This window comes from Anabrus simplex, chromosome 12 (genome assembly GCF_040414725.1).
Source record: "Anabrus simplex isolate iqAnaSimp1 chromosome 12, ASM4041472v1, whole genome shotgun sequence".
NCBI lineage: Eukaryota > Metazoa > Arthropoda > Insecta > Orthoptera > Tettigoniidae > Anabrus > Anabrus simplex.
Genome location: NC_090276.1, coordinates 3,060,103 through 3,084,973, shown reverse-complemented (window position 1 = coordinate 3,084,973; position 24,871 = coordinate 3,060,103). Strand labels below are relative to the sequence as shown.

Sequence of the window (24,871 nt, the reverse complement as noted above, 5' to 3'; positions counted from 1 at the left end):
ACAGGGAAGGGCTGGGAGTGGGAAGGAAGCGGCCGTGGCCTTAATTAAGGTACAGCCTAGCATTTGCCTGGTGTGAAAATGGGAAACCATGGAAAACCATCTTCAGGGCTGCCGACAGTGGGGCTCGAACCCACGATCTCCTGGATGCAAACCCTCCCCCCCATTTACACCAGTATTCCTTTGGTTCCTTGAAAAGTGTAAAAGAGGGGTATCTCTGTATCTCTAATGTTTTCATTTTTCATCTTATCCATTCTTGTCACTCCTATACTGCTTCTCAGAAATTAAATTTCACTCGCCTGTATCCAAGTCACAGCTCTCTGCTGCACACATCAAAATAGGTACATCCTGTATATCACTTTTTGCTTCTCTGAGGGACATCCTTGCTCCAAACTAGACTTCTGACACTCTTCAGGAACGCTCCTGCTTGTCTAATATGCTTGATTATTTCCTTATAATTTCTGCCACTTTCCTCTATGATACTTCCCAGGCACTGTACTTGAAACTCTCTACCTTCCTAGGCTGTTCCCCTACAAGCATTATCTCTCTCATAGGTATCTCCTCCTCTCTAGTTGTGATCACGATTTCACTCTTTTTGGCATTAAATTTATTTCCATATTGTTCCACCTCATCTTCCCATGCATATCTACGTCATGGGAGATGGGCAACATGATAAAGTAGGGAATAGCTTGTGGAGGTGAAGTTCAGTGGGGACTAAGTGTGCCCCGAGACCACTATGGTAGCTGTGGAGGCCCTAGGAATCCTGAAAAAGATGGCGGCTAACGGGACTCTGGTGAAGTTACGACAGGCCTAGTCGGTGATTGATATTAATTCGCTTTCAAGGAAACAAGAAATGATAAGCCAGACAGATGACGATCCTGGCAAGGAAAAGGATTACGAATTAGTAGACTAAACATACAAACACTGACTGGAAAAGTTAGTAGACATGATGGAAAGAAGAAAACTGGATGTATTAGAGCTGGCACAGACTAAATGGAGGTGGGATGGAAGAGAGAGCTGTGGAAAGGTTTTTGGTTTTACTGGATAGGAAATGATGAAGGGAAGCAAAATGGAGTAGGAGTCGTAGTGAGGAAGTAAAGGGGATAAGTGACAGGTTCATGAAAGTCAAAATAACAATTAAAGGAAAGAGCTGGGAAATAATACAAGTATATGCTCCTCAAGTAGACTGCACACAACAGGGTAAAGAAGACTTTTCAGAAGAATTGAACAGACAGTTGAATGGTCAAAACAACATAGTCATGGGAGACTTGAATGCCCATGTAGGCATGGAAAGGAAGATACACGAGAATGTACTTGGAGCAGAAGGATGGGGAAAAAGATACTGGATTTGTGCAAAAGAAATGGGATGATAACCTGGTATAGCAGTGATTGGTCTAGGAAATCCACTCTGGATTACAAACTCTACGACTGTGAAATGAAGAGGAGTGTTACAGATGTACGGGTGATACCAATAGACTACAGACTACTGGTAATAAAAATGAAGACAGAGGATTAAGAAAGATGAATTAAAATATGGAAACTGAAGGAGAAGAATACCAGAAAAAAATAAGATTGAACTTACAAACAGATGATACAAAAGCAGGAGAGGAGGAATGAGAAAGTTTCAATAGGACGTTAGTAAAAGCTGCAGAGGAAGACTGCAAGAAATGCATGGAAAGATGAAATGCATACATGGGATGCTGGAGATACAATATTTAAAAAAATATACAAAAAAGTAGAAATATTAGGTCATAATAAATTTATTCTGCAAAAATATTTACATTTACAAAGCGGTAAATTTTAGGATTTTGGTATTTCTAGTGGTGTAATATTTAGTTCTCTAAGAAGCTCTCGTACGGGCTGGTCCCAACGCTGTTCGAAGAAGACATTCATGAGGAAAGAGCCTGTAGTTCCAGTTCTGATTGCCCACGGCAAATAATACTGCACATACTTCTGTCTTTGTCTGTAGGGACAAAGATAATAAGAATCCATTATACAAGTGACTCAAATTCCAGGTGCGTGAAACAATGTTACAGCAAGTAATGGAAATGGAAGGAGGATAGGACAGGGTAGTGTGAGCAGTATGAGCTACAGCAACATCAGACAATGACAAACAAGGGCACATCTCCTCATTAAATCTGACAGTTCTTCCACAGCTTTCTCTCAACCTCCAAAAAACAAGGTTTTTCTGCTTCCCTACTTTCTCAAGGGCACTGGCATCTCCACTCATTCTTGAGAGATCATCAGTCTTGATGTGGAAGTACATGATAGAAGAAAACTGCAATAACACATGAGATAGGATGATACAAGAAGGAAAAATAAAGATTACACAGAAAACGGAAATCAAATGACAAAGACAGAAGATGAAAATAATTCCAGTTGGTAACAATAAGAGCATGTGGCTATTGCTAGAGAGTCTTTAGTGCGTTCCCTCATTAACACATTTTTCCGATTAGCATGTTGTAAATTCAAAGTCCTGGTTTTCGTCGTATTAAATCTATATAAAAATACCTCACTTATCACGTCACAAATTTTTCTTATTACCGCTTAGTATGACCACATTTTTCGTAGCCCTGAAAATGTTATTTGTCATCTCTTGCGAAAAGAAAGTGATTTCCAACTCGAGTAACAAAGAGCCCTCGCTACAGTTGCGTGATAAAAAGAAAAGGTCTTAAATTCCTGAACTTCACAGGATATGTTACACCTTCAGAAAAAACAAGCTGTTAGCCTCCGGAATGTTCAGATTTACTTGCCGGTTAGCAGCAAGATTGCTGAATAACACAATGTGCTTGTATTTCACATTCCATTCAGAAATTAGAAATTGATTTTGTGTTGAATGGTACTGGTCGTCTGATAACCTACATCTGGATTAGGAGCATAATCATCTTAAATTGACTAGCATGGTGCATATTTGTCTTGTGACAGCCTAGTTACGGGTACGGAAAAAGTCGTGAAATTCCTTACTAACGAAGACAAAATTAAAATCTATCTGAAAGAGGACTGGCACCTGCATCTTTAAACGTGAAGAGGTAGCGTGAATGTTGAAACTCACACCTTTGAGTTTCGACTTGATCTAGTCGATCATTCGAGTTGACATTTCAAAATGGTGGCCAAAGTCGCAGTCGCACATGGTTGAGTGTAACCTCAAATTCATTGTCTGAGAGTGTGACCAGAAAATAATGTTTAATAACCCACTGGTGTGAAATAAAAGGCTTCTACTATCATTTGTTTTAGAAAGAGTGTGATGAGCAATAATACTTGATATTTTCATGGCACCACCCGTGCAAATGTTTTCATATTTGTTTTCTCGTGTTTTTCACACCTTTTAATATTCTCCTCTCATCTTTAGAAATGGTAGATATAATTTTCAGAAGCCTCTGTGGCTCAAGCGGCAGCCTCTCACCACTGGGTTCCGTGGTTCAAATCCCAGTCACACCACGTGAGATTTGTGCTGGACAAAGTGGAGGCGGGACAGGTTTTTCTCCAGGTACTCCAGTTTTCCCTGTCATCTTTCATTCCATCAACACTTTCCAGTATCATTTCATTTCATCTGTCAGTCATTAACCCTTTCAAGGTCGGGTTTTCTAAACGCTCACATACCCCACAATTTAGGTTTTTTCAGGCACATAAATAAATCTCTCTATAAATAGCAAAACACACTCATTGGACATTATATTCACAAAAATTGATAAAATACAGATGAATGAAATGAAAAACAAAAATATCACACAATTTACCTGCTTAAAAGTTTTTTTGTATGATATTCCTCAAAGCACGGGGCTGAGCAGAAACCAATATTCTTCCAAGGTATGTTTGTTTACATGACCCATTAATACTTATTGCTAAAACAAATACATTTCTTCGACAGTAACATCAGTCCATTTTGACGCTCGGGATCTGGGAGAAATGACCTAATTATTCTCTACATATTGCGAGTGATACAAGTTCGTTCCTATGACTATTTTTTCCACTAAGGTATGCGGAAAAATTATTTTGAAAACGTTTAGTTCTGGAGAGTTTTCATTCAAATATTGATCCTGGATTCCGGCAAGATCAGGCTTATAGCCGAAATCAGTAGGTAAAAATTTATTAATACCCGTTTCTTTTTGCCAGACCCGATGATCAGTTGATACATTTCGTTTCTGCCTCTTCGCGGTAGCTGGTTATAATTCTTCATCATTGTCACTTACACCTTCATCGTCACCAGTTGAAACTTCGGGCACAATATCGTCAACACTTTCTAAGTCAATTTCACACAAATCTGAACCCTCACTTTCATCATTCATTAATATTTCAAACATTTTTTCATCACCTTTCAAAAACTTCCGCTTGCCTGCGAGCAGCCATGTTTATCAGATCGCATTGACTCGCAAGTGTGGTAGACATTCACATAAAAAATTTAAGTTAACAGCGTTCCCAAAGAGAATACAAATTAGCGCAAGCTTCCGTGATATAGCCGATAGATGGCAGATACGACAAATTCTTCAATCATTGCTGAAAGTCAAAGAGAAGCGAAGATATGATGCTTGGAAGTTCGACACGCAATATATTGCGCCGTAACTGCTGGGGCACTTCCCGCGAGGCGCAATATATTGCGCCGTGACCCGGAAAGGGTTAATCACTGCCCCAGACGAGTGCGACAGGCTTCGGCAGCTGGTACGAAAACAGGTTGTAGGTTTTCATTCAGATATAATTTTCATTGTACCCGCGGATACATGGCATAAAATGTCGTCATGTCTGAAAAGATCATATCTAGTGTTTCCATATCCCTGTTGGATAGTTTTCATTTGTATATTCAGTAGTACGTTTTCTCGCTTAACATGTTCTTTTTCCTTGTCCCCTGCAGAAACGTCTTAACGAGGTTTTACTGTATATAGATTAACCACCTAATCAATACACAATAATATAATCTAAAAAGATTATTTATGGAAAACAAGTGGACATGTTTCGGCTCTTGGAGCTATCATCAGCACACCAATATTTAAATAAGATTAAAAGCACATTAGCATATAGATGTATGAACGTGATTACCGTATTTTCTCACATAATTAACACATCCCAATATTCTTGGGTCCAAAGAGGAGAAAAAGAAATGTTCATGTATTTGACGCAGATCCGGATGCGTTCAAAATAAAGATGTCAAGTACTCCAGTACCGGTAGCAGCCTTCTTATTGCAAAACTGGGTATTCCAAATACTGGGCAACGTGCTGTTATCAGCCAGTAGGAAATACGACTGCACTAGTTCAGGGAGAGAATCAGCCCAGAAGTGACTGGTGACGCTGTATTCCAGTCTGGTAAAAACATATTTTACGACTGTTTAGGGTACGGGCCATGCGTTTTCTGTGATCTCCAAATTGTTTGTTATTCCACAGTGAGCAAGTATCGAGTAATACTGCATCATATAAACTCGCTGTGATCAGTTACACCGAAACATATGGGAATAGGGCAGCGGACCGCAAGTATTCAGTGTCCGAATGCAACAGCGCTACCGCGGTAACACAAAAGTGCACATCAGGCGACCAACAAGTCTCGCAAAGAATTTCGCAAACCAAAAAGCGGCAAGCTTTTGCGAGTGGAGGAGGATCTGCTTAAATATATGACTTCGTTACGCAACGTTGGATATGTTGTTTCTCACGAAATGCTGTATTTTAAAGGACGAGAAATAGCCGCTGCACATGGAATCAGCGTCTCGGATTTCAAGGTCAGCCGAGACTGGATGATTAATTTTATGAGGAGAAATGGACTTTCTCTTCGACGAAAATCAACATTATACCAAAAAATGCAGAATGATTTCAACCAAAGAGTAATTGATTTTCATCGCTTTGTGATTGAGAAGCGTATAGTGAAGCAATATGTGATCCAAGACCAATTACAGTTGGTCTTGTTTGATCTCCCAAATAGGAATCGCAGTTCAGACTCCATTCAGTTTCCATATGCCACAAAGTTGAAGAACTGATAAGAAAGAGACATCGAGTGTTATCGTACATGCTACCAGAAGCGAAAAATAACTATGTACTGCAACGCTTGCTGTAAAAGCTGATGGCAGAAAGCTTACACCTTACGTTGTTCTAAAATGAAAAACAATGTCTAAAGTAAAATTTCCATGAGAGATCCACGTTTCTATCCAAGAAAAAGGGTGGATGGACACGTCAGTCGTACAAGATTGGTTATGAAAGGATTCGGAGAAATCTAGCAGGGACCCTCCTTCGATGCCCGGCCCTTCTTGGGTTGGACAGTATTCTTTTTTTATTTTCCTTTTTTTGCCGGTGTGTCATTATTATGACATTACCTGAATTGTACTTTTATTAGTTCATGTTTATTTTATTCCAGGTCGTATTGTCAGCTCGTAACGGGAAGAATATTTTCCAGTGTCATTACTTCAAACCCACGTGACCAACTTACCTGCTGTATCCTATTTGACTTTTCAGAAAAAATGTCACACCGGAATTTTACGCCAAATAACAATAACTGCAAATGAGGTGAACCAATTGTGTTTATATTATATTTGATATATCTTTTAAATGTAAATGAAATGTAAATCATTTTTAAATATCTGAATTCCTTGAATAATTTACGCATCTGAAGTTTTATTTTTCGTCAAACAAGTGCATTAAATACGCGAGAAAATACGGTACTTGTAATGACTACTGCTAGCCTGGCACAACCTTCGAATGAGAGTGGACAGCGTGTTTCTGTGGTGTAGGATAGCATTAATGTGGTATAAAAACTGCAGCGATATTGGGGATAGCACAAACAGTGGTGGTGGTTATTGTTTTAAGAGAAGTACAACTAGGCAACCATCCTCTATATATCACTACTCTCAGAGAGAAAAAATGGAAGGGATCTGACACTTCAAGAAATGAAGGTATCGGCCAAAGAAAACCAAAGGGCACGAAGGGCATGAAAATGGAAGACTACCTAGGCCTCCATACCGAATACCATTGGGATCGGAAAAGAACAAGACTTGACCAAGGGAGGTCAGATAGGACAGATGAAAATGAGGAGCCTGGCACAAGTAAGTGAAAGCAATATCAGGACTCAGCTAAGGGCCCCGTAGTCACTAACTGACACTCCCAAGTTCAGAGCCTTTGGGACCCCTTTTAGTCGCCTTTTACGACAGGCAGGGGATACCATGGCTGTTATTCTATCACCCCACTTAGAGTCCCGGTCCCTGAGCCAAGGGAATTAACCATTTAGGATTAACTCCTTTGCTGTCTGCCCGAGTATGCACTTGGCTTCCCCATTACCGCTGCATGGTATCAACTCAGGCTTGTGCAGCTTTGCCTTAATTGCTTTGATTGTAGATGAAAATGAATGCAAATTCCATCTGTTGCATATCATTGAAATCATGAAGATATTCTCTTTGCAATTCCACTGCTCTAAGTGTCTATCCTCCTTGCATGCGCCAACTAGAGACAAAAGAATGACACTAGCCACTGTTTGTTTACACAATGGCTTCGTCACCACATGGTGTTTTGTGTTCTTTGCTAGATGATGATATTGGAAACGAATTTCATCGTGACAATGATTCATTCAGTGAAAGTGAGAGTTGAATTGAACCTATCGATGATGAAAATATCAACTGTGGTGACAACAGTGGTATTCTCGATACTGTTTTACTAGCAACATGTGGAAGTGACGGGACTTCACACTTAGGTGCTGTAAATTTCCCCCATTTGTAGATTCGGTTCCTGTCCCCAATAAACTACAATTTACTGGGCAAGTAGGTTTGAAAATAAATATTCCTGAAAATTTTATGGAACTGGACTTCTTCGAATTAATTTTTTCAAATGATACTGGAACATAATGTAGCTGAGACCAACAGATATGCAAAGGATTACATTTTGAGTACTGAATTGGACTAGTTTATCAGTAGGCGAACTCTGTATATTCTCATGAGTTATTCCAAAAGACCTACTATTCAATACTACAAGACAAATAAGAGCTTTTTTATGCCAGCTTTCAGCAAAATTTGAGTGTGAACTGGTTTCTACCCATTTCCAAATTCCTACATTTTTCAGGCAATACACTAGAGCCCCATTAATCCGAACTGAAATATTCAATTAAAAAAGAAATTCTCCTTATTGAAATGAAAAAACATATTATAGAATGAAGATTCACTTGCATTTTATTAGTCATATTTTACTAAAATAACTTAATGTAAACATAATTACTCATCATAAATCATCAATAACTGGTCGTTTATTTTTTACAAAGTCTGTTCGTTTCTTTTGCCGTAGTGATTGGAAACTACTCGAAGATGCACATCACTGGGCGTAGCAGTGGAGTGTTGCCCGATGTAGCGTACTGCAAGTCCTAAGGTAGCCGCGGCATCTGAATGTGTGTTACTGTATTTTAGCAGTTTTAGGAGACAAGTTTTAACCTAACTTTAGTCGGTTTCTCCTCTACGGGTTCTTCACTACCGTACTGTAATTTTATACAATATTTTATTAATGTAACTGCTAAAGAATGAACATTTCAAATTACAGTATGCACTGTACTGTATTGTAGAAACTATTTTCCTCAGACGGTTGAGGCGCTAACCTTCCGCCCTCAAATTGGCAGGTTCGATCCTGGTTCAGTCCGGTATTATTTGAAGGTGCTCAAATACGTCAGCCTCATGTGAGTAGATTTAATGGCACGTAAAATAACTTCTGCGGAAGAATTCCCGGCACCTAGGCGTCTCCGGAAACCGTAAAGGTAGTTAGTGGGACATAAAAACAATAACATTATTATTAGAAAATATTTTCCAGTTAATCCGAAAATTTCGTAATCCGAACAGACTCCAGTTCCAATTAGTTCAGATTAACGAGACTCTACTGTAATACTCAGTACCTGGAGATAAACTTAATGAAAATACAGTTTGTTGTTAATCATCTGAAATCAAAATTTAGCAACATCCACAGAAACTTTGGTAAGTCTAACTTTTATAGTTTTTAAGAAGAAAAAAAGTTCTACATATGTTTGTATTTCTTGTTTATGTGCACAAGTTTTTAGAACACTGTGGAGAAATCAAGACTAAGACAGAGTTAAAAGTCCCTGATCTAGCAGAAAATCAAACACCAGCTCCTCTGAAACAAAGCTGACCATTAGCCAAGCAGCTTGACAATCCCATTGGTTATTACCGTATTTCTCCAAATCCAAGACATTTTTTCTCAGAATCTCATGTGAAAAATCAAGGGTCATCTTGCGTTCGCGACCTAACAGTATGAACACCACTGGTAGCTACCATAGTAACCACACGGGTTCCCTAAGAACCTCTAAACGCCGTGGTAAGGAATCACAGAAGTTCTGGATATGTCCTAGGGAACTCCCTCCTTACAGTTTGTATGAGAGTCCACAAATCCACACTGGTTGCTGGAGGACCGTGATGAACAAGTTGCCGACCAACCATACCCCACACATATTCAATGGGCGACAAGTCAGGTGAACGCATAGGCCAGGGAAGCAACGGCCTGTCGTTCTTCAAAAAAAGGCTTGCATATTTCTTGCCATATGTGGCTGGGCATTGCCCTCCTAAAATGTGGCATGAGGAGTAGCCTGAAGGAGGAGGAGTACCTCGGATTCTAAAAACTCCTTTATGTACCAGTTGCTGTTCAGACTGCCCTAAATACGTAAACAGCAAGATCAGTTGTTGAGCCCAATACCGCCCCAAACTATCACACTTGGTGTTTGTCCAATATGCCGCTGCCAGACTGCGCTCACCACAGTAGTGTCAAACATGTTTGTGGTCTTCACTGTAGGACAGGCTGAAGTGGGACTCATCTGAAAACATTACATTTTGTCACTCAGCGTGCTGCTGACGGCATTCACATGACCATTGCAGCCTGAAGCTTTTGTGCTTTCTGGACAATGGAAGCCGACGCAATGGCACGTGTGAAACCAGTCCAATCCACAGCAGACAGCATCGAACCTTTGATGCACACATGCAGTGCTCCAATGTCGAGTCAACACTGTTGTCGAAGTTGTACGGTTTATTATGGCCATGCGGACAAGATGGCGGTCATCCCATGCTTTGCTCATATTGCGGGGTCCAGCATCCGTTCGTCTCTGCATACAACTCTCTCCTATCCCCTGCTTCTGCAATCGCATCATTGTCTTAGCAGCATGCCCTGCACGAGCCGTGCTGATATTGTGCCCTTTGACATTGATGAGGCATACATGTTTCCACAGATCTTGACTGACTACACTTGGCATAACACTGACCTTGTTGTTCACATAAGACAGAGTGAACCCCATCTCTCTGCAATCCTACACACCCATCGAGAGTGCATTCATTCGGGCGATTCTTTCATGGTGATGTCATTTTCACAAATATTAGTGTACTAGACAATCTTCAACATCTGCTTACTTTGGAGCAAGTCGCAGTGCCCCGAACAGAGCACCACCGACACACATTGGAAGTCTCGTCTGTATGGCCTCCACCCATTTCACTGTCACTTCACCTGCAACAGAGTTCAGTACAGCTGATAATTATTGGGGAACACACTTACATGATAAACTTACTCTAAATATACTTGAAGCCAGGAATCTAGGAGGGAATAGAAGGCGATACGGGAGGATACTGCGGCAATGAAGGCTGAGAGTGTAGGGAAGTCAGCGGAAGGCTACAGTGCTGGCAAGAGACAATGACTGTGACAATGTGGGTAGTGCCAACTGTTGAGACTCATGATAAGGAAGCAAGCAAACAATGGAGGAGACACCCAGAATAAGCTAAAAATGAAAACTGCAAGAATCTTCTACTGGCCTAAATAAAGAGCGAAGCTGGCAAGAGCCAGTCATCAGTGAGCATGAGGCAATTGCGTGACGGTCACAAGCTAGTGAGTCATTGAACGAGAAAGTACAACTTGGCAATCTAAACATTAAAGAAACAAAAAATAAACATAAATTATATATTCAACAAATGCATCTTCAAAATATACGGAAAAATACATTTAAAGTATTTTAACAGCTAAAATGGACACGAATACATTAAAAAAGTACAAGTTCCCTGAGCATTCCTGCCAACTTTCAAAAAAGAGAAATCCAGAAGATTCTAAAGCGGAAAAATTTTAAATCCAAGTGCATGCGTTACAGTCTTGAAACAGTGAAAACGGATGGCAAGGGGGGATGTCTTTTTTTCATTTTTGCTATTTGCTTTACTGTATGTTGCACCAACACAGATAGGTCTTATGGTGAGGATGGGACGGGAAAGGCCTAGGAATGGGAAGAAAGCGGCCGTGGCCTCAATTAAGGTAAAGCCCCAGCATTTGCCTGGTATGAAAATGGGAAACCATGGAAAACCACGTTCAGGGCTGCCGACAGTGGGGTTTGAACCCACTCTCATCTGGATGCGAGCTCAGAGCTGCGCACCCCTAACCGCATGGCCAACTCGCCTGGTAGTGGGGGTGGGGAGATTTTGCTATTTGCTTTACGTCGCACTGACACAGATATGTCTTATGGCGACGATGGGATAGGAAAGGCCTAGGAAGTCGAAGGAAGCAGACGTGGCCTTAATTAAGGTACAGCCTGGTGAAAGGGGGGACATTACAAACAAACTGATACAAGTCAATTACATGTTATGATCACCCCTGAAATTAAATACACAAAGTTACATCTTGACGAGTGCTCGTCTGTTTTCACTTAACAATGAGAACAGTTTCACAGTACACAAACAGTGTTTTTCTGCACTTTAAACTTGCGAGTCACAATATGAATGTCACCGTCAAAATTAACCTAAACATGTACATTTATTTACAAAATTCTGTCAAGTTCACGGTATGCAGGCTATTATCCATCACAGGTTGGAGAGGACAGATGCAGATGAGTTGCTTTCTTCAGAAATTCTGGAGGAAAACTACTCAAGTAACAACATGGACCAGTACTTCTGGTTTTCAAAACAGAAATAGAATCCAGAATTTCATTTGACACTGAGGACCTAAACTGAGTTTGGTTCTTTTTCACCAAGCTGAACACACATTCACACTCAACATTGCTGTGCGGTAGTCAGAACAGAAAGCATTAGGCTGGATATCCTATCATACTTAGGAAGACCATCAGCTCCACGAATGTTCATCAAGCAAGCCCATTTGGTGTCATCTGTCTTATTCTCACTCTCAACAGTAGCACAGCCATCAATTTGAAGAGCTACAAATTGGTTCGGAAGCACATTCATAGCATCCTTAACCGACTCACTGTCCTTCCTCAACAGCAATGATGGAAATCTTTCTATAAAGATTTGTACAGAGGATAACTGGGCATCTTCAATTTTTTAAACATCTGCAACCTTTGCATGTATCAGCACTTCATCACTGAGAGGGAACTTGTTAATAATATAATCACCGAGCTTGATAGCTGCAGTCGCTTAAGTGTGGCCAGTATCCAGTATTCGGGAGATAGTAGGTTCGAACCCCACTGTCGGCAGCCCTGAAGATGGTTTACCGTGGTTTCCCATTTTCACACCAGGCAAATGCTGGGGCTGTACTTTAATTAAGGCCACGGCCACTTCCTTCCCACTCCTAGCCCTTCCCTGTCCCATCGTCACTATAAGACCTATCTGTGTCGGTGCGACGTAAAGCAAATAGCAAAATAATATAATCACATGCTGTGCAGAAGAAACCACTGGCAGATGAAAAGAATGTTGATTTATCCCTATCATTAAGTAGCTGCCTCTGTGGATCACTGGTAGAGTGTCAACCTCCGGATCCCAAGATAGCGGGTTCAAACCTGGCAGAGGTAGTCGGATTTTTTAAGGGCGGAAAGTCCATTCGACACTCCATGTCGTACGATGTCGGCATGTAAAAGATCTCTGGTAACACATTTGGTGTTTACCCGACAAAATTCATTAAATCTCAGCCATAGATGCCCAAGAGAGTTTCAGTTTACTCGGTCTGCCATCTAGTGGGTCTACAGTAAAACGGAACGTCAAAATTGACGAGCAGACACCCAGATGGCGTCAAATCGAAATGTCTGCACACAGTAGCTGAGGCCATATTATTATTATTATTATTATTATTATTATTATTATTATTATTATTCATTAAGTCTTCACCAAGTTCATTGTTTCAACGCCAATGACTAGCTCATCATTGTCTCTCTGATTCTCAATAGAATGGTATGGAACTTTTGATCACTTTTGGTTTAACAAATTCGGAAAGCAGCTGCTTTAACAGGTTCATCATTAATTCTAGTTAGTTTATGAATATGAGGGGAAGCACTCTGAAGTGTAGAGGTGAGATTCTCAAATAAAGGAATGACAGCATACAGGAAGGCACAGTATGCTTATTTAAGACTGATGACAAAACCATAAAAACAAATTTCTTCACGATTTTGAATAATGTTTTCATTCTTCAGCACAGGAGTGTCAGATTTTGGGACACATGCAAATCATTCGCGAATGATGAATTCTGACGACTCAGTAGCTTTCCTCTTTTCATCGTCTTTGGAACTACCAGGCTCGGCTTTTGCGATCATAAATGATGTTAAGCTAGTAGTTGATGCACATTGAGCATTAACAAGCATCTCATCTTTAAAGAAACCAAATAGTGGATCCTGTTGCTCTAACAGCCTCTGCAGGCACCTTCCGAATAATAGCCATCTTGTGCAAACATGTTTCAGTATCTTCTTCGCTACCGTGTTGTGAAGCTCTTGGAATTTCTTAAGGCGTTCCTTCTTCTTACAACTCTTTTCTAAATAAGAGAAGATGTCAACTAATAGTTCATCAACTTAACAGGAAAACTGCTTGCACCTTTCTCAGCAGCAAGTTAATCAAATGGCATGAGCAGCCCAGTACGAAGACAGATGACGTGCTTCCCTTAAAACAGCAGCAACTCCATTCTTCTTTCCAATCATGACTGGAGCACTGTCGGAACAGAACGCTACACAATTGTGAATTGGTATTTTGTAACACTAACTGTGAAATTACCAAATTACCAATATTACGTCCCGTTGAATCACCCACCAAGGCTGGGACAGACAACACTGAGCTAACTAACTTTTCCTACTTCGAAACACAACAGGTGATGAAAATAGGGTAAAACTTAGCATTACTATTACTGCTCCCATCCATACGTAAAGAAAATGGTTCACACTGCATGTAACCAATGAGTTCACTTCTTGAATCCGTAGCCATTTCCTTCAAAATGTGTGCGATTTTCATACGACCACAGCCATATATTTTCTGCAATTTCTGAACCTGGAAACATTTTCCTAAACAGATCACCAGCATGATCGGCAGCAGCTAACGGGAAATTGTGTTCAATTAAAAATGAAGCGAACAAGCATTCCACTCTTACTATATCAAGGTCACCTCCAGAAGAGGTAAAAATGAATTAATTTTCTGACTGCCATCCTTAAATTTTATATTGGAGACGTGTTTAACAGATTTAATATGATTTACTAATTCTGTTCTTCCCCCATGAGAAACGTTTATATCACACGAGCCCATGGAACAGAATGCGAATGTTTTGCCTTTCTGTGATCGTATAAAACAAGGAAATTCAGCAGTTTATGCCTCCCTAAAAGATTGATAATATCGTTTTTTAGTTGAACTCATTTACAAGCACCACTAAAAATACTAAATCGCTCACAAATTCGTCACACAAATTTACGAGTTTCAGAACTACTTCCAATGTCACTCACACCCACACACAAACAAAGCCTTTCGGCTGCTATGAAGCACGACTCAGTTACTTAAGTTGTAATATATATAAATTCACAGCCTGCTACTTGTTTGGGAACATCTCAGTGAATGAAGTAGCAGTTGAGGTCGAACAGGTGACAAAAGCACAGTGATAATCGATAATGTGATTAACAATAGGCCTACATTTACCGGTTGAATTTAAAACACTGCATCTCGTATTACCAGCTACTATCGAAAATCAAATCCGATTTGACCGCAGAAAGCGAAAACAAGCGCGGATATTCAAAATCCGTACAATAATGTTGTTCATTTGCACAACCGTAAAACACACTCAAAATCCGTACATTTTACGGAAAAACCGGAATACTTGGCAGGTATGCCTGAGTAACAGAACTCTTGAAATGTATGATTACCCCATTCTCATACATAAAGCAACATACATTAACATCAGCAGCATTCTCGTCATAGACTGGTACGAGTCCAAGAGCTAACTGCACGCCAAAGTTCTGACTTAGGCCGGAGAGGTCCAGACAGTAGCCCAAGGTTAAATCGGCGTTATATGAATACATTAGATTATAACAGCAAATGTTGATCATTTGCAATTTGTTTTGGGTCTTTGTTTGTATGAATGTTTTAATATGGGTCAATTTCTCAAAATATGTACTACTGAAGTAAAGTAGCATAGATATTTTTGTATGTAATAAAGTACTAAGAGGCATTTGAGTTATATAATTGTGTCATAGTCAATACGGACTATACTGAACCAAGAATAGTCCAATTCATTAATTATCTGGCTGGAAAACGAATCCAGGGCCTCTAGGTAAGAGGCTGGCGAAATGAGAACACAGATATTTAAAAAAGGGATGAACTCTCATCTTCAACATTACTACTTTCATTTTACAAAGGAAATATAATATGTCCTCCTAATTCAGTACATACAGATCTCCATCAATAGATGGAGTAATAATAATCAAACTTGTTTCGACTCATTTGAGCCACCTTCAGTGAAAAAATGTTAAAGTTATTTACATAATAGATACTAGAAAACGTGTTAAAAACATAATGAAGGAAAGAATGAATTTTTAACACAGCGATTTCATCCTTTTTAAAATTATAACACACTGCAAGTTTTAGACTAAGAGGTCCACAACCGCACCATAATCACTTATTGTTTGTTTCCATCTTGTCTCATTTGTTTTCATTCTTTTCTTCGTTAGGTTTTAACACATCTTTTAGCATCAGTTAGGTAAGAAACATTAACTTTTTTCACTGAAGATGTCTCTAACAAGTTGATTTTTACTCCATTTAATGATGGAAACGTGTGTATATTGAATTGTTTTTTATTTCCGTCATGTCTCTTTTGTTTTTCATTCTTTCCTTCATTATGTTTTTAACATGTTTTTTAGCATCTATTATTAACCTTTTGTCACTGAAGATGGCTCAAACGAGTTGAAACAAGTTTGATTACTCCATATAATGATGGAGATATGTATGTACTGAATTAGGATGACATATTATATTTCCTTTGTAAAGTGAAAGCCGTGAATAAAGAATGATTCTAATATCTTACTACCTTCATATTGTACATGGGCTCTATCCTGATCAATTTCAGCAACCCTAGTGTTTGCCTGGTGTGAAAATAGGAAACCATGGAAAACCATCTTCAGGCTTATTAGTGGTGCGGTTCGAACCCACTATCTCCCGAATGTAAGCTTACAACTATGCGGCCCATGCCATGCAGCCAACTTCTTCATAGCTTAGGAAAAGATGTTACACGATCCCATGTTTGATATAAACATTTATGTAAACTCTTACAAACCTAACATGTTTGTAGGCATATTCAGAACCGTGTGAAACAAGTCGTGAACCTCTCGGTACCTCTGGATCACGTACGCCAACTCCACATCATCAACGAACTGAACTTGAAGGCGAGAATCAGGAGTTACGTTCTGTAACATAAGATATTAAATTTTAATCAATAACATTTTGAACATACTAACTTATCCTCTTAACAGTAATGGAAACAAACAACTTACATTCACTTCAAGGAATTTAATATAGGCATGTCCCAAGGTCCCATCCGGTAACTCTTTCAGTTTCTCCAAGTCGACAGTTCTCGAATTAATGCGAGGTCGTTTCCTGCAAATCACAGATATTTTAGAAAAAATCCACAGTTCTAGCCCTTCAACAATGATACAATAGTTTATTGAGATCAACCCATTCAATATACACTGGGTTCTTAAAAATTAAGATTTACATCTTGTCAGGACATGTTTCGCCCATTGTATGGGCATCATCAGCCGTAATCTCATGCCTAAAAGATAAAGATCAGAGTCCTGATTACTCTAGTCAAAGTGTTACATAAAGAAATATATGTGTTATAAAAATGAGGAAGCTTGTTGTAAGTTCCTAAATGACATTTTACACAATTAAAACATGTTTTAAAATATGTACGAGAAAAATGAGTAACGTTGGTGCAATCTTACATTGAAATCCTTAAAACACTTTTAAAATAGCCTAACTGTCCTTATTTATGTAAACGATAAGAAAGTCTATGGCTAAAATGATGGCCTTGAGGTACACGATCAAAATAAATGAAATCTGGTTAAAGGCATATTGAGCTGTTTTTTATTTCCATCATGTCTCTTTCATTTTCCGTTCTTTCCTTCATTATGTTTTAACATGTTTTATAGCATCTATTATGAACCTTCTTTCACTGAAGATGGCTCAAACTATTTGAAATGAAATCAAAGCATTCTATAGAAAGAAGTTGCATTCAAATTTACAGTTATACAAGATACACTTAACAGTATCTCAACACATATCTCCAATAGAATGGAGTTTCTTTCCACTACATGTAGATTACAAGTTAAATGATACCTTAAGCAGGAAACAAACCACTTTAGATAAAAAACTTGCTTGCTTAAAAGAAACCCAGCTGCAGTTACCTAAAAAGAACACAGAAAAAATAAAAGGCATCCCACCTTTTAACAACTCACCAGCCATATTTAACATGACAAACACAAACTTCTCAGAAAAGGAAACTGACCTGTTAAGCAAAGGATTGAAACACAATTGGCCTAGCACACGAAAGGAAAGCGACGTGATCAACGATATAGCAGAGGATGAGTCCAATATTTCCAAACTCCCCTTAGAATTACAGAACGATACCAGGTATGAAATAAAAAAGAAATTACCAACAGTAACCAAGGAATTAAATAAAAACTTCTGATTCCAGCCACACAAATCTAATTCAAAGATTAAAAACTAAAATTAATGACAATAACATCATAGTAACTAAAGCGGACAAAGGAGAGACCACAGTTTTATTAGACAGAAATGAATATATTATAAAAACAGAAAACTTTTTTGCAGATGGGACATTTTCAATAGTCAACGAGGACCCCACTACTAGAATTCAATGAAATTTAAAAACACTTATAAAGAGTTCAACATTCTTACTCAATGAGCAAGAGCAGCAAAAACTAATCCACATGAACCCTAATATTCCCATGGCCAGAGCCTTACCTAAATTACACAAGAAAGACACACCCATGCGTCCCGTTATCAATTGCAGAAACAGCCCGACTAATAAGACTTCAAAGTACATTCATCATTTTCTCAAAAGACATTACAGATTTAACAACAAATCCCCGTTAAAGAACTCGGTTGACTTTTGTGATATTTTAAAGAAATTCACTTTACTACCTAACCACATTATGTGCTCTTATGATATTACGAACATGTATTCTAATGTGCCGACAAAAGAAACAGTAAACATTATTAAGGAAAACCTTTCCAAACACAGAAATTTAAGCACGCTTGAAATAGATGAGTTTATTGAGATACTGAACTTTGGAAGATAGGAAACTGAACTTTATATTAAAGAACAACTATTTCACTTTCAACGGCAAAATTTATCACCAAGACGGCCTAGCAATGGGTGATCCATTGTCAGGCATCTTGGCCGACATATATATGGATTCATAAGAACACCACAAAATAACATCAAAAATAAAGGGACTCAGCCTGTGGCTTAGGTATTTAGACGATACTTTTGCAATAATCGATAATAATCTTAACAATAGGAACAAAATTTTAGATTTTTTAAACACCCTAGACCAAAATATAAAGTTCACCCAGGAGGACGAGGTCAACGGATCCATCAACATTTTAGACATCACAGTAACACGCGATAAGAATACACTCTATTTACAAATTTTTAGAAAACCTACTCGTACCCCACTAACAATTACAAATTCTTCAGTACACTCTAACTCCCACCTTCCAGAGTTTAATTTAAAGAGCCTTAAAAAATCCCTCTAAAACAGAAATAGATACCGAATAATTAACAAGATTAAACTTAAATTAGCAACTAACATTGTCCCAGATAAACCCAAAAAATCTAAGTTTGCCACTTTCTTCTACAAAAATCCAGGTATTTACCAGGTAACAAATCCCTTAAAAAAGCAAAATATCAACATTACCTTTAGAACAACAAACGCTAACCGCAACCTGTTTCTCAATCACAACACACTCAACTCACACAGTAGCATCTATTCAAGTTCAGGCATATACAGACTCAAATGCACCCAATGTGATGTTTCGTACATCGGTCAAACAGGCCGGAGTTTCTTTACAAGATATCAAGAGCACTATAATGCCAATAAATATGAGAAGTCCTCAGCCATGGTTCTGACATAAAGGATACGGGGCATTATTTTACAACTATCGAACGGGACCTTACAATTATCAAAAGAGTGGGCAAGGGGAAATTAACGAATGAATTAGAAAGCATTTATATTTATTTAGATCAATACTATAACAAAAAAATTTAACAAAAATCTTAATCTCGGCGACTTAATTGAAGTAAAAAATCCCTTATACGAGATTTTGGCCAACTTGTTACAATCACTAAATTTAAATCAAAATAAAATTCTTAAAAATCTGAAAATAGCATCCATAAAAGCTCCCACCATTCCATTAAAGGTAACTCCCTCTGTGTCCGCCCCTACTAATCTACCACAGCCAACAGCGTGTAAGCTTAACGCTCCACCCATCTCCTCTCCCGCACCATACCCCCCTCCCTCAATTTGACACAGATACAATACAAGAAATGCAAGTGTCACTTGTTCTAATGCCACAAAAATCAAGAGGGTAAGTAAATGTACACATGTTTCCTGCCAAATATAGCCATCTTTTCTTTAAACTTAGTCTTTCTATCCTCCTCTCATTACAGATTCTTCACCATACATCCGTCAATCGTCATTCTCAACATTCAAGGTACAGCCAACATCAAACATGAGCGTTCCCATTTGACTATTAGCTCAACGAAGAAACAATTGCATCAGGTAGTAAAGACACACACAATAACACTCAGCCGTGAACCTTTGTAATTTTTTTCAACAAAATTAAGAAGACTGTGGACTCACTTCACAAATAAGGGTCTAATAACAATAACTCCATCAGTCACACAGCTGTATATTCTATGATAATACTATAAACTTTCTACAAAAATATTTAATGTCATTTTTAAATGATTAAGCCACTTAAGGATCAATGCAAATATTCTACAACTTCAAATTAGGTTGCCTTTAACCAGATTCCATTCATTTTGATCTTGTACCTCAAGGCCATAATTTTAGCCATAGACTTTCTTATCGGTAATGTAAATAAGGACAGTTTGGCTATTTTAAAAATGTTGTAAGGATTTCAATGTAAGATTGCACCAACATTACTCATTTTTCTCGTACATATTCTTAAACATGTTTTAATTGTGTAAATTGTCTTTTAGGAACTTACAACAAGCTTCCTCATTTTTATAACACATATATTTCTTTATGTAACACTTTGACTAGAGTAATCAGGATCCCAATCTTTATCTTTCAGGCATGATGATGCCCATACAGTGGGCGAAACATGTCCCGTTAAATTAGAATGACAAGATATAAATCTTAATATTTAAGAACCCAATGTGTATTGACTAGGTGGATCTCAATAAACTTTTGTATCATTGTTGAATTAATGTACATTTCAACACGGACCAGTCATGAGATTTGTAACATGTAAAGCAACTCAATGTCGAAAACATCTTGGGGATATGAGCTAAGAATTTTAGGTAAATAAAATATAATGACGTATGAGATTGAAATTTTTTGGAATAAATAAATAATAATAATCTTTTTCTTAATCATCGTTATCTGGTCGATTAGATTAGCAGTTTGCCCTTTTCTGCCACTATGAGCTCTAATGAGTCAATGCATTGCTTCACTTAAACACCACTACAAGGGCTACTGTGAGTTAATGCATAGTTTCATTTAAGCCCTTATAATTACACTCAATGTGGACATTTTTCAGAAAATCATAAAATGCCTAATAGTATTGAAACAAGGAACACATTAAAAAAAGGTGTATGTAAATAAGGTAATTTGGCCAGGATTTGATTAAAAAAGAAAACGAGTAAAGAAACAAGCGATTTTAGGCTGTTTATCCGGAACTACATTTTGGTCGAAAGCCATTTTTGAAATTTTTTTAAAAAGTTTGATAGAGCTATCCAAGACTCACAATTTAAAACCATTCTGGGCCCTTTAGCCCTTCAACTTTCGGCACAATTGAGGAAGTTGCTTAATTTTATGTTTTTCGTTGTATGTAGACCTCTACTTTGCTAAGAAATGTTTTCAACTTTAACATTTTCCCTTTCGTGTGGGAATTTTGCACAGGGCATGCAGGGTTTATTTAATCCTATGATTTAGACAAGAGAATACAATAAAGGCATACAGATTTGGTTCAAGTACAATATCCAGATGTTTTAAGTATTTGAAGTAGCAAATAAATCTCAGAGTGTCCTCCTGAGGAGAGTCTGATACGACAGTCTATGATGAGCTGTTCACAATCATCTGATGGTGAATTGGCCACTCTCCATTTACACTGATTGATCAAACTTTCACCCTCATAAAGCAAAGTTTTGCCATGGCCTTCAGGTAAGAGGCAGGCAGGCTACCCCTACACCATGGAGCTGGCCTTCCCTTGCTTATAGATACATGCAATTACTGCTTTTGTCCAATCAGAAGGTACCTTACTAACACTTCATGCCAATCTTATTACTCCACGAAGCCGTTTCATCCCTGCCTTCCCACTATATTTCACCATTTCGGGATTAATTTCATCTATTCCTGCTGCTTTACGACAATGGAGTTCATTTACCATCCTTTCCACTTCCTCACGTGTAATTTCACCATCATTGTCCTCCTGCCCATGAACTTGGTTGTTCGCGACGTCACCAGGAAGATTTCCTTTTACGCTGAGAAGATTTTCAAAATATTTCTTCCACCTGTCCAGTGATTCCCTGGGATCTATTATGAGTTCACCTGATTTACTCAAACCACTATTCATTTCCTTTTTCACCCACCCTTTCTAAGATTCTTTATTACTGTCCAGAAAGGTTTCCCTGCTGCTTGATCTAGCCTTTCCTGATTGTTACCAAAATCTTCCCAAGACTTCCTGCGTAGTGGTGAATAGCCTTATACTTGAAGAATGTACAGTATTCATAACTGCCAATCCCATACTAGCACAAAAGTCCAGCAAACTATCTTCCCCACATTTACCAATCACCCTTTTGTATCCTTCATTTCTATTTCCAATTCGCCCATTAGTACTATCCTATCCTTGCTGTTGACCCTTACTACAATGTCACTCAATGCTTCATTAAACTTGTCAACTTCGTCCTCATCTGCACCTCCACATGGTGAATACACTGAGACAATTCTAGGCCTAATTCCTCCAACTGCTAAATCTACTCACATCATTTATCATTTATGTGCCTAACAGAAACTATGTTACGTGCAATAGTATTCCTGATGAACAGCCCTACCTCACACTCTGCCCTTCCCTTTTTAACACCCGTTAAGTACACTTTATCATCTCCTATCTCTTCCTCGTTATCTTCCCTTACCCGAATATCATTAAATCCTAACACATCCAGACGCATCCTCTTTGCTGACACAGCCAGTTCTACTTTCTTTCTTCCATAAACTCCATTAATACGGATAGCTCTCCATCGAATTCCATTTTGTTCGCCAAGCTGTTTCCAAAGAGTCCCTCGCTCGTCAAATGGAAGTGGGACTCCATTACTCCCATAGGTCCGAGGTTTGCTTAAAAGATTCTCAGCGTGTTAGGTGAAAATTCTGTGAAGCAGGATGCTAACCTTACTTACAAATAGTTCCAGTGAAGATCTCTCCTCTAAAGGGATAGGGACCACCGGTGGATTGTGTAGTCCTAGCCATCTGAGCACAAGGAGGTCCATGACTAAGAATATGTCTGAGATGCCCACGACCATTCCGTAGCAACTGGTATCCCGACTCTCAAGGCCACTTACTCGACTACTCAGCCATTGCCCATGGCTCAGTGAACTAGGATGTGACTACAGTAACTCACACCACGAATCATCTGTGCCCAGTACTGATGATACTATAAAATTAATATTGCAGTCTTACACAGTGGTGACAGAAACCACATCGCTGCTTCTGCAAACCAATTAAAATTGTATCAGTTATCAAAATTAAGAATGCGCTGACCTTCAGTATGGAAGAAATGATACTCTCATCTCAGTATTTGTGTGTCTATCAATGTTGCTATGCCGCTGAACATTAAAACGCTTTATAGCAGCTTTAACTTTGCACTCTTTGCAGGATGAGATTTTTCCGTCGGTAGAGATACATTCCTTCCTGAACTATTTAATGCAATTTCTTCACTTAACTCTTCCACTACACTTTTTTTTTGTATTTTTATGTCATCTCTATTGTTCAAATCTCGGTCACTCCATGTAAGATTTGTGCTGGAAAAAGCGGAGGCGGGACAGGATTTTCTCCGAGTACTCCGGTTTACCCTGTCATCTTTCATTGCAGCAACACTCTCCAATATCATTTCATTTCATCTGTCAGTTATTAATCATTGCCCCAGAGGAGTGCGATAGGCTTTGGCAGCCGGCACAATGCCTATCCTCGCTGCAAGATGGGGGCTTTATTCAATCAATCCCTGACCCGGTCATTGACTGGAAAACAGGCTGTAGGTTTTTTCATGTCATCTATATCACTGTTAATGTAACTATGAAGCCTTGAAAATTATCCCTGTTGATATTTTTAAGAAAGGTAATTTACATACTACCTAAAGTGGTCATGAGCCACAAGTGCTAAGAGAAATAAGATGATTAAACCTTTGTGGTATTTCTTTGTCTCATAATCCATTCAACGCCAAACCCATATATACATGTTATTGAACGCCGTGCCTCGTTCAACAAACCTGTATACATACGTTTTGGTGCAGTGTGTACTTCACCGATCACATAAATGAACGGGATACAGTGCCGTGCTCTGAAATTCCGTGGAAATGCTCAAAGAAGTTCTGTACGGTAGATATACCAGTCCATTTCGCGTGTTTTGAAAGCGATCTGATGTTATTTCAGCTTCGATGGAGTGGAACATCTTTCCTGCTAATGTGTAGCCATCATGGCGTCTTGAAGTATACATTCATCTCTTGCTGACGAAGATATTGAATGTTTCCTCATAAATAGTGATTCTGGGGAACTATATTTTGATAATGAAGATGGAGAATATATAGGGGGGTGATATTGAACTACAAGAAAGTGCGAGACAAAGTAGTAATGATCAATCTCGTGCGGAATTGTCACCCCCTCCTCAAATAAATTCTTTTTCCCCAGATGTTAATGATTTTGATAATACTAGTACTTGGATCAACAATTTTGTATTATATTTCAGTAATAGTATCAATGAGCGGAGTAGCCGTGCATGTTAACATGCTACCGCTATGGAGCCAAGCAGGCGAGTGGGTTCGAACCCCACCGTCACCTGTCCTGACAGTGGTGTTTCTTTTTTTTTTGCACTCCCAAGCAAATGTCGGGACAGTTTCTATTTATAGGTCACTGCCAATTCCTTCATTTCATATTCATTACATTCTCAACTGAAATTTGCATCAGGAAGGGCATCCGGCCGTAAAATATAATTTCACTTCATCACCGACACCGTATTGGGCTGCAGGGCTAAGGGGACGATATGCATTCCATTAATAGTATCTGTAAAAATATATCTCTAAAAGTGCTTCTTCCTTAAAAAAACCTGGCCTGGTCATCAAAACTCGGCAGTGAATACATTAATAACATGACATTCCAGTGGATGTAAAAACCTGCACTGCAGGTATTACTCTATAGGAAGTTATTCTAATGTAAACTCAGGCGAGAT

At 38.7% G+C, this 24,871-nt stretch overlaps 1 protein-coding gene across 2 annotated transcripts in view; it reads right to left on the bottom strand.

The window, feature by feature from the left end:
• Positions 1–1,747: 1,747 nt before the first annotated feature.
• Coq4 (Coenzyme Q4) overlaps positions 1,748–24,871 on the bottom strand; it is a 28,105-nt gene continuing 4,981 nt past the window's right edge. For both annotated transcript variants that reach the window (XM_067156043.2, XM_067156044.2), the window contains exons 3-6: positions 16,655–16,757; positions 16,438–16,567; positions 10,350–10,443; positions 1,748–1,960 (exon numbers count right to left, since the gene is read on the bottom strand). In XM_067156043.2, the coding sequence (XP_067012144.2) occupies positions 1,798–1,960; positions 10,350–10,443; positions 16,438–16,567; positions 16,655–16,757 (490 nt within the window). In that variant the 3' untranslated portion in view covers positions 1,748–1,797. The remainder of the gene's footprint in view (positions 1,961–10,349; positions 10,444–16,437; positions 16,568–16,654; positions 16,758–24,871) is intronic.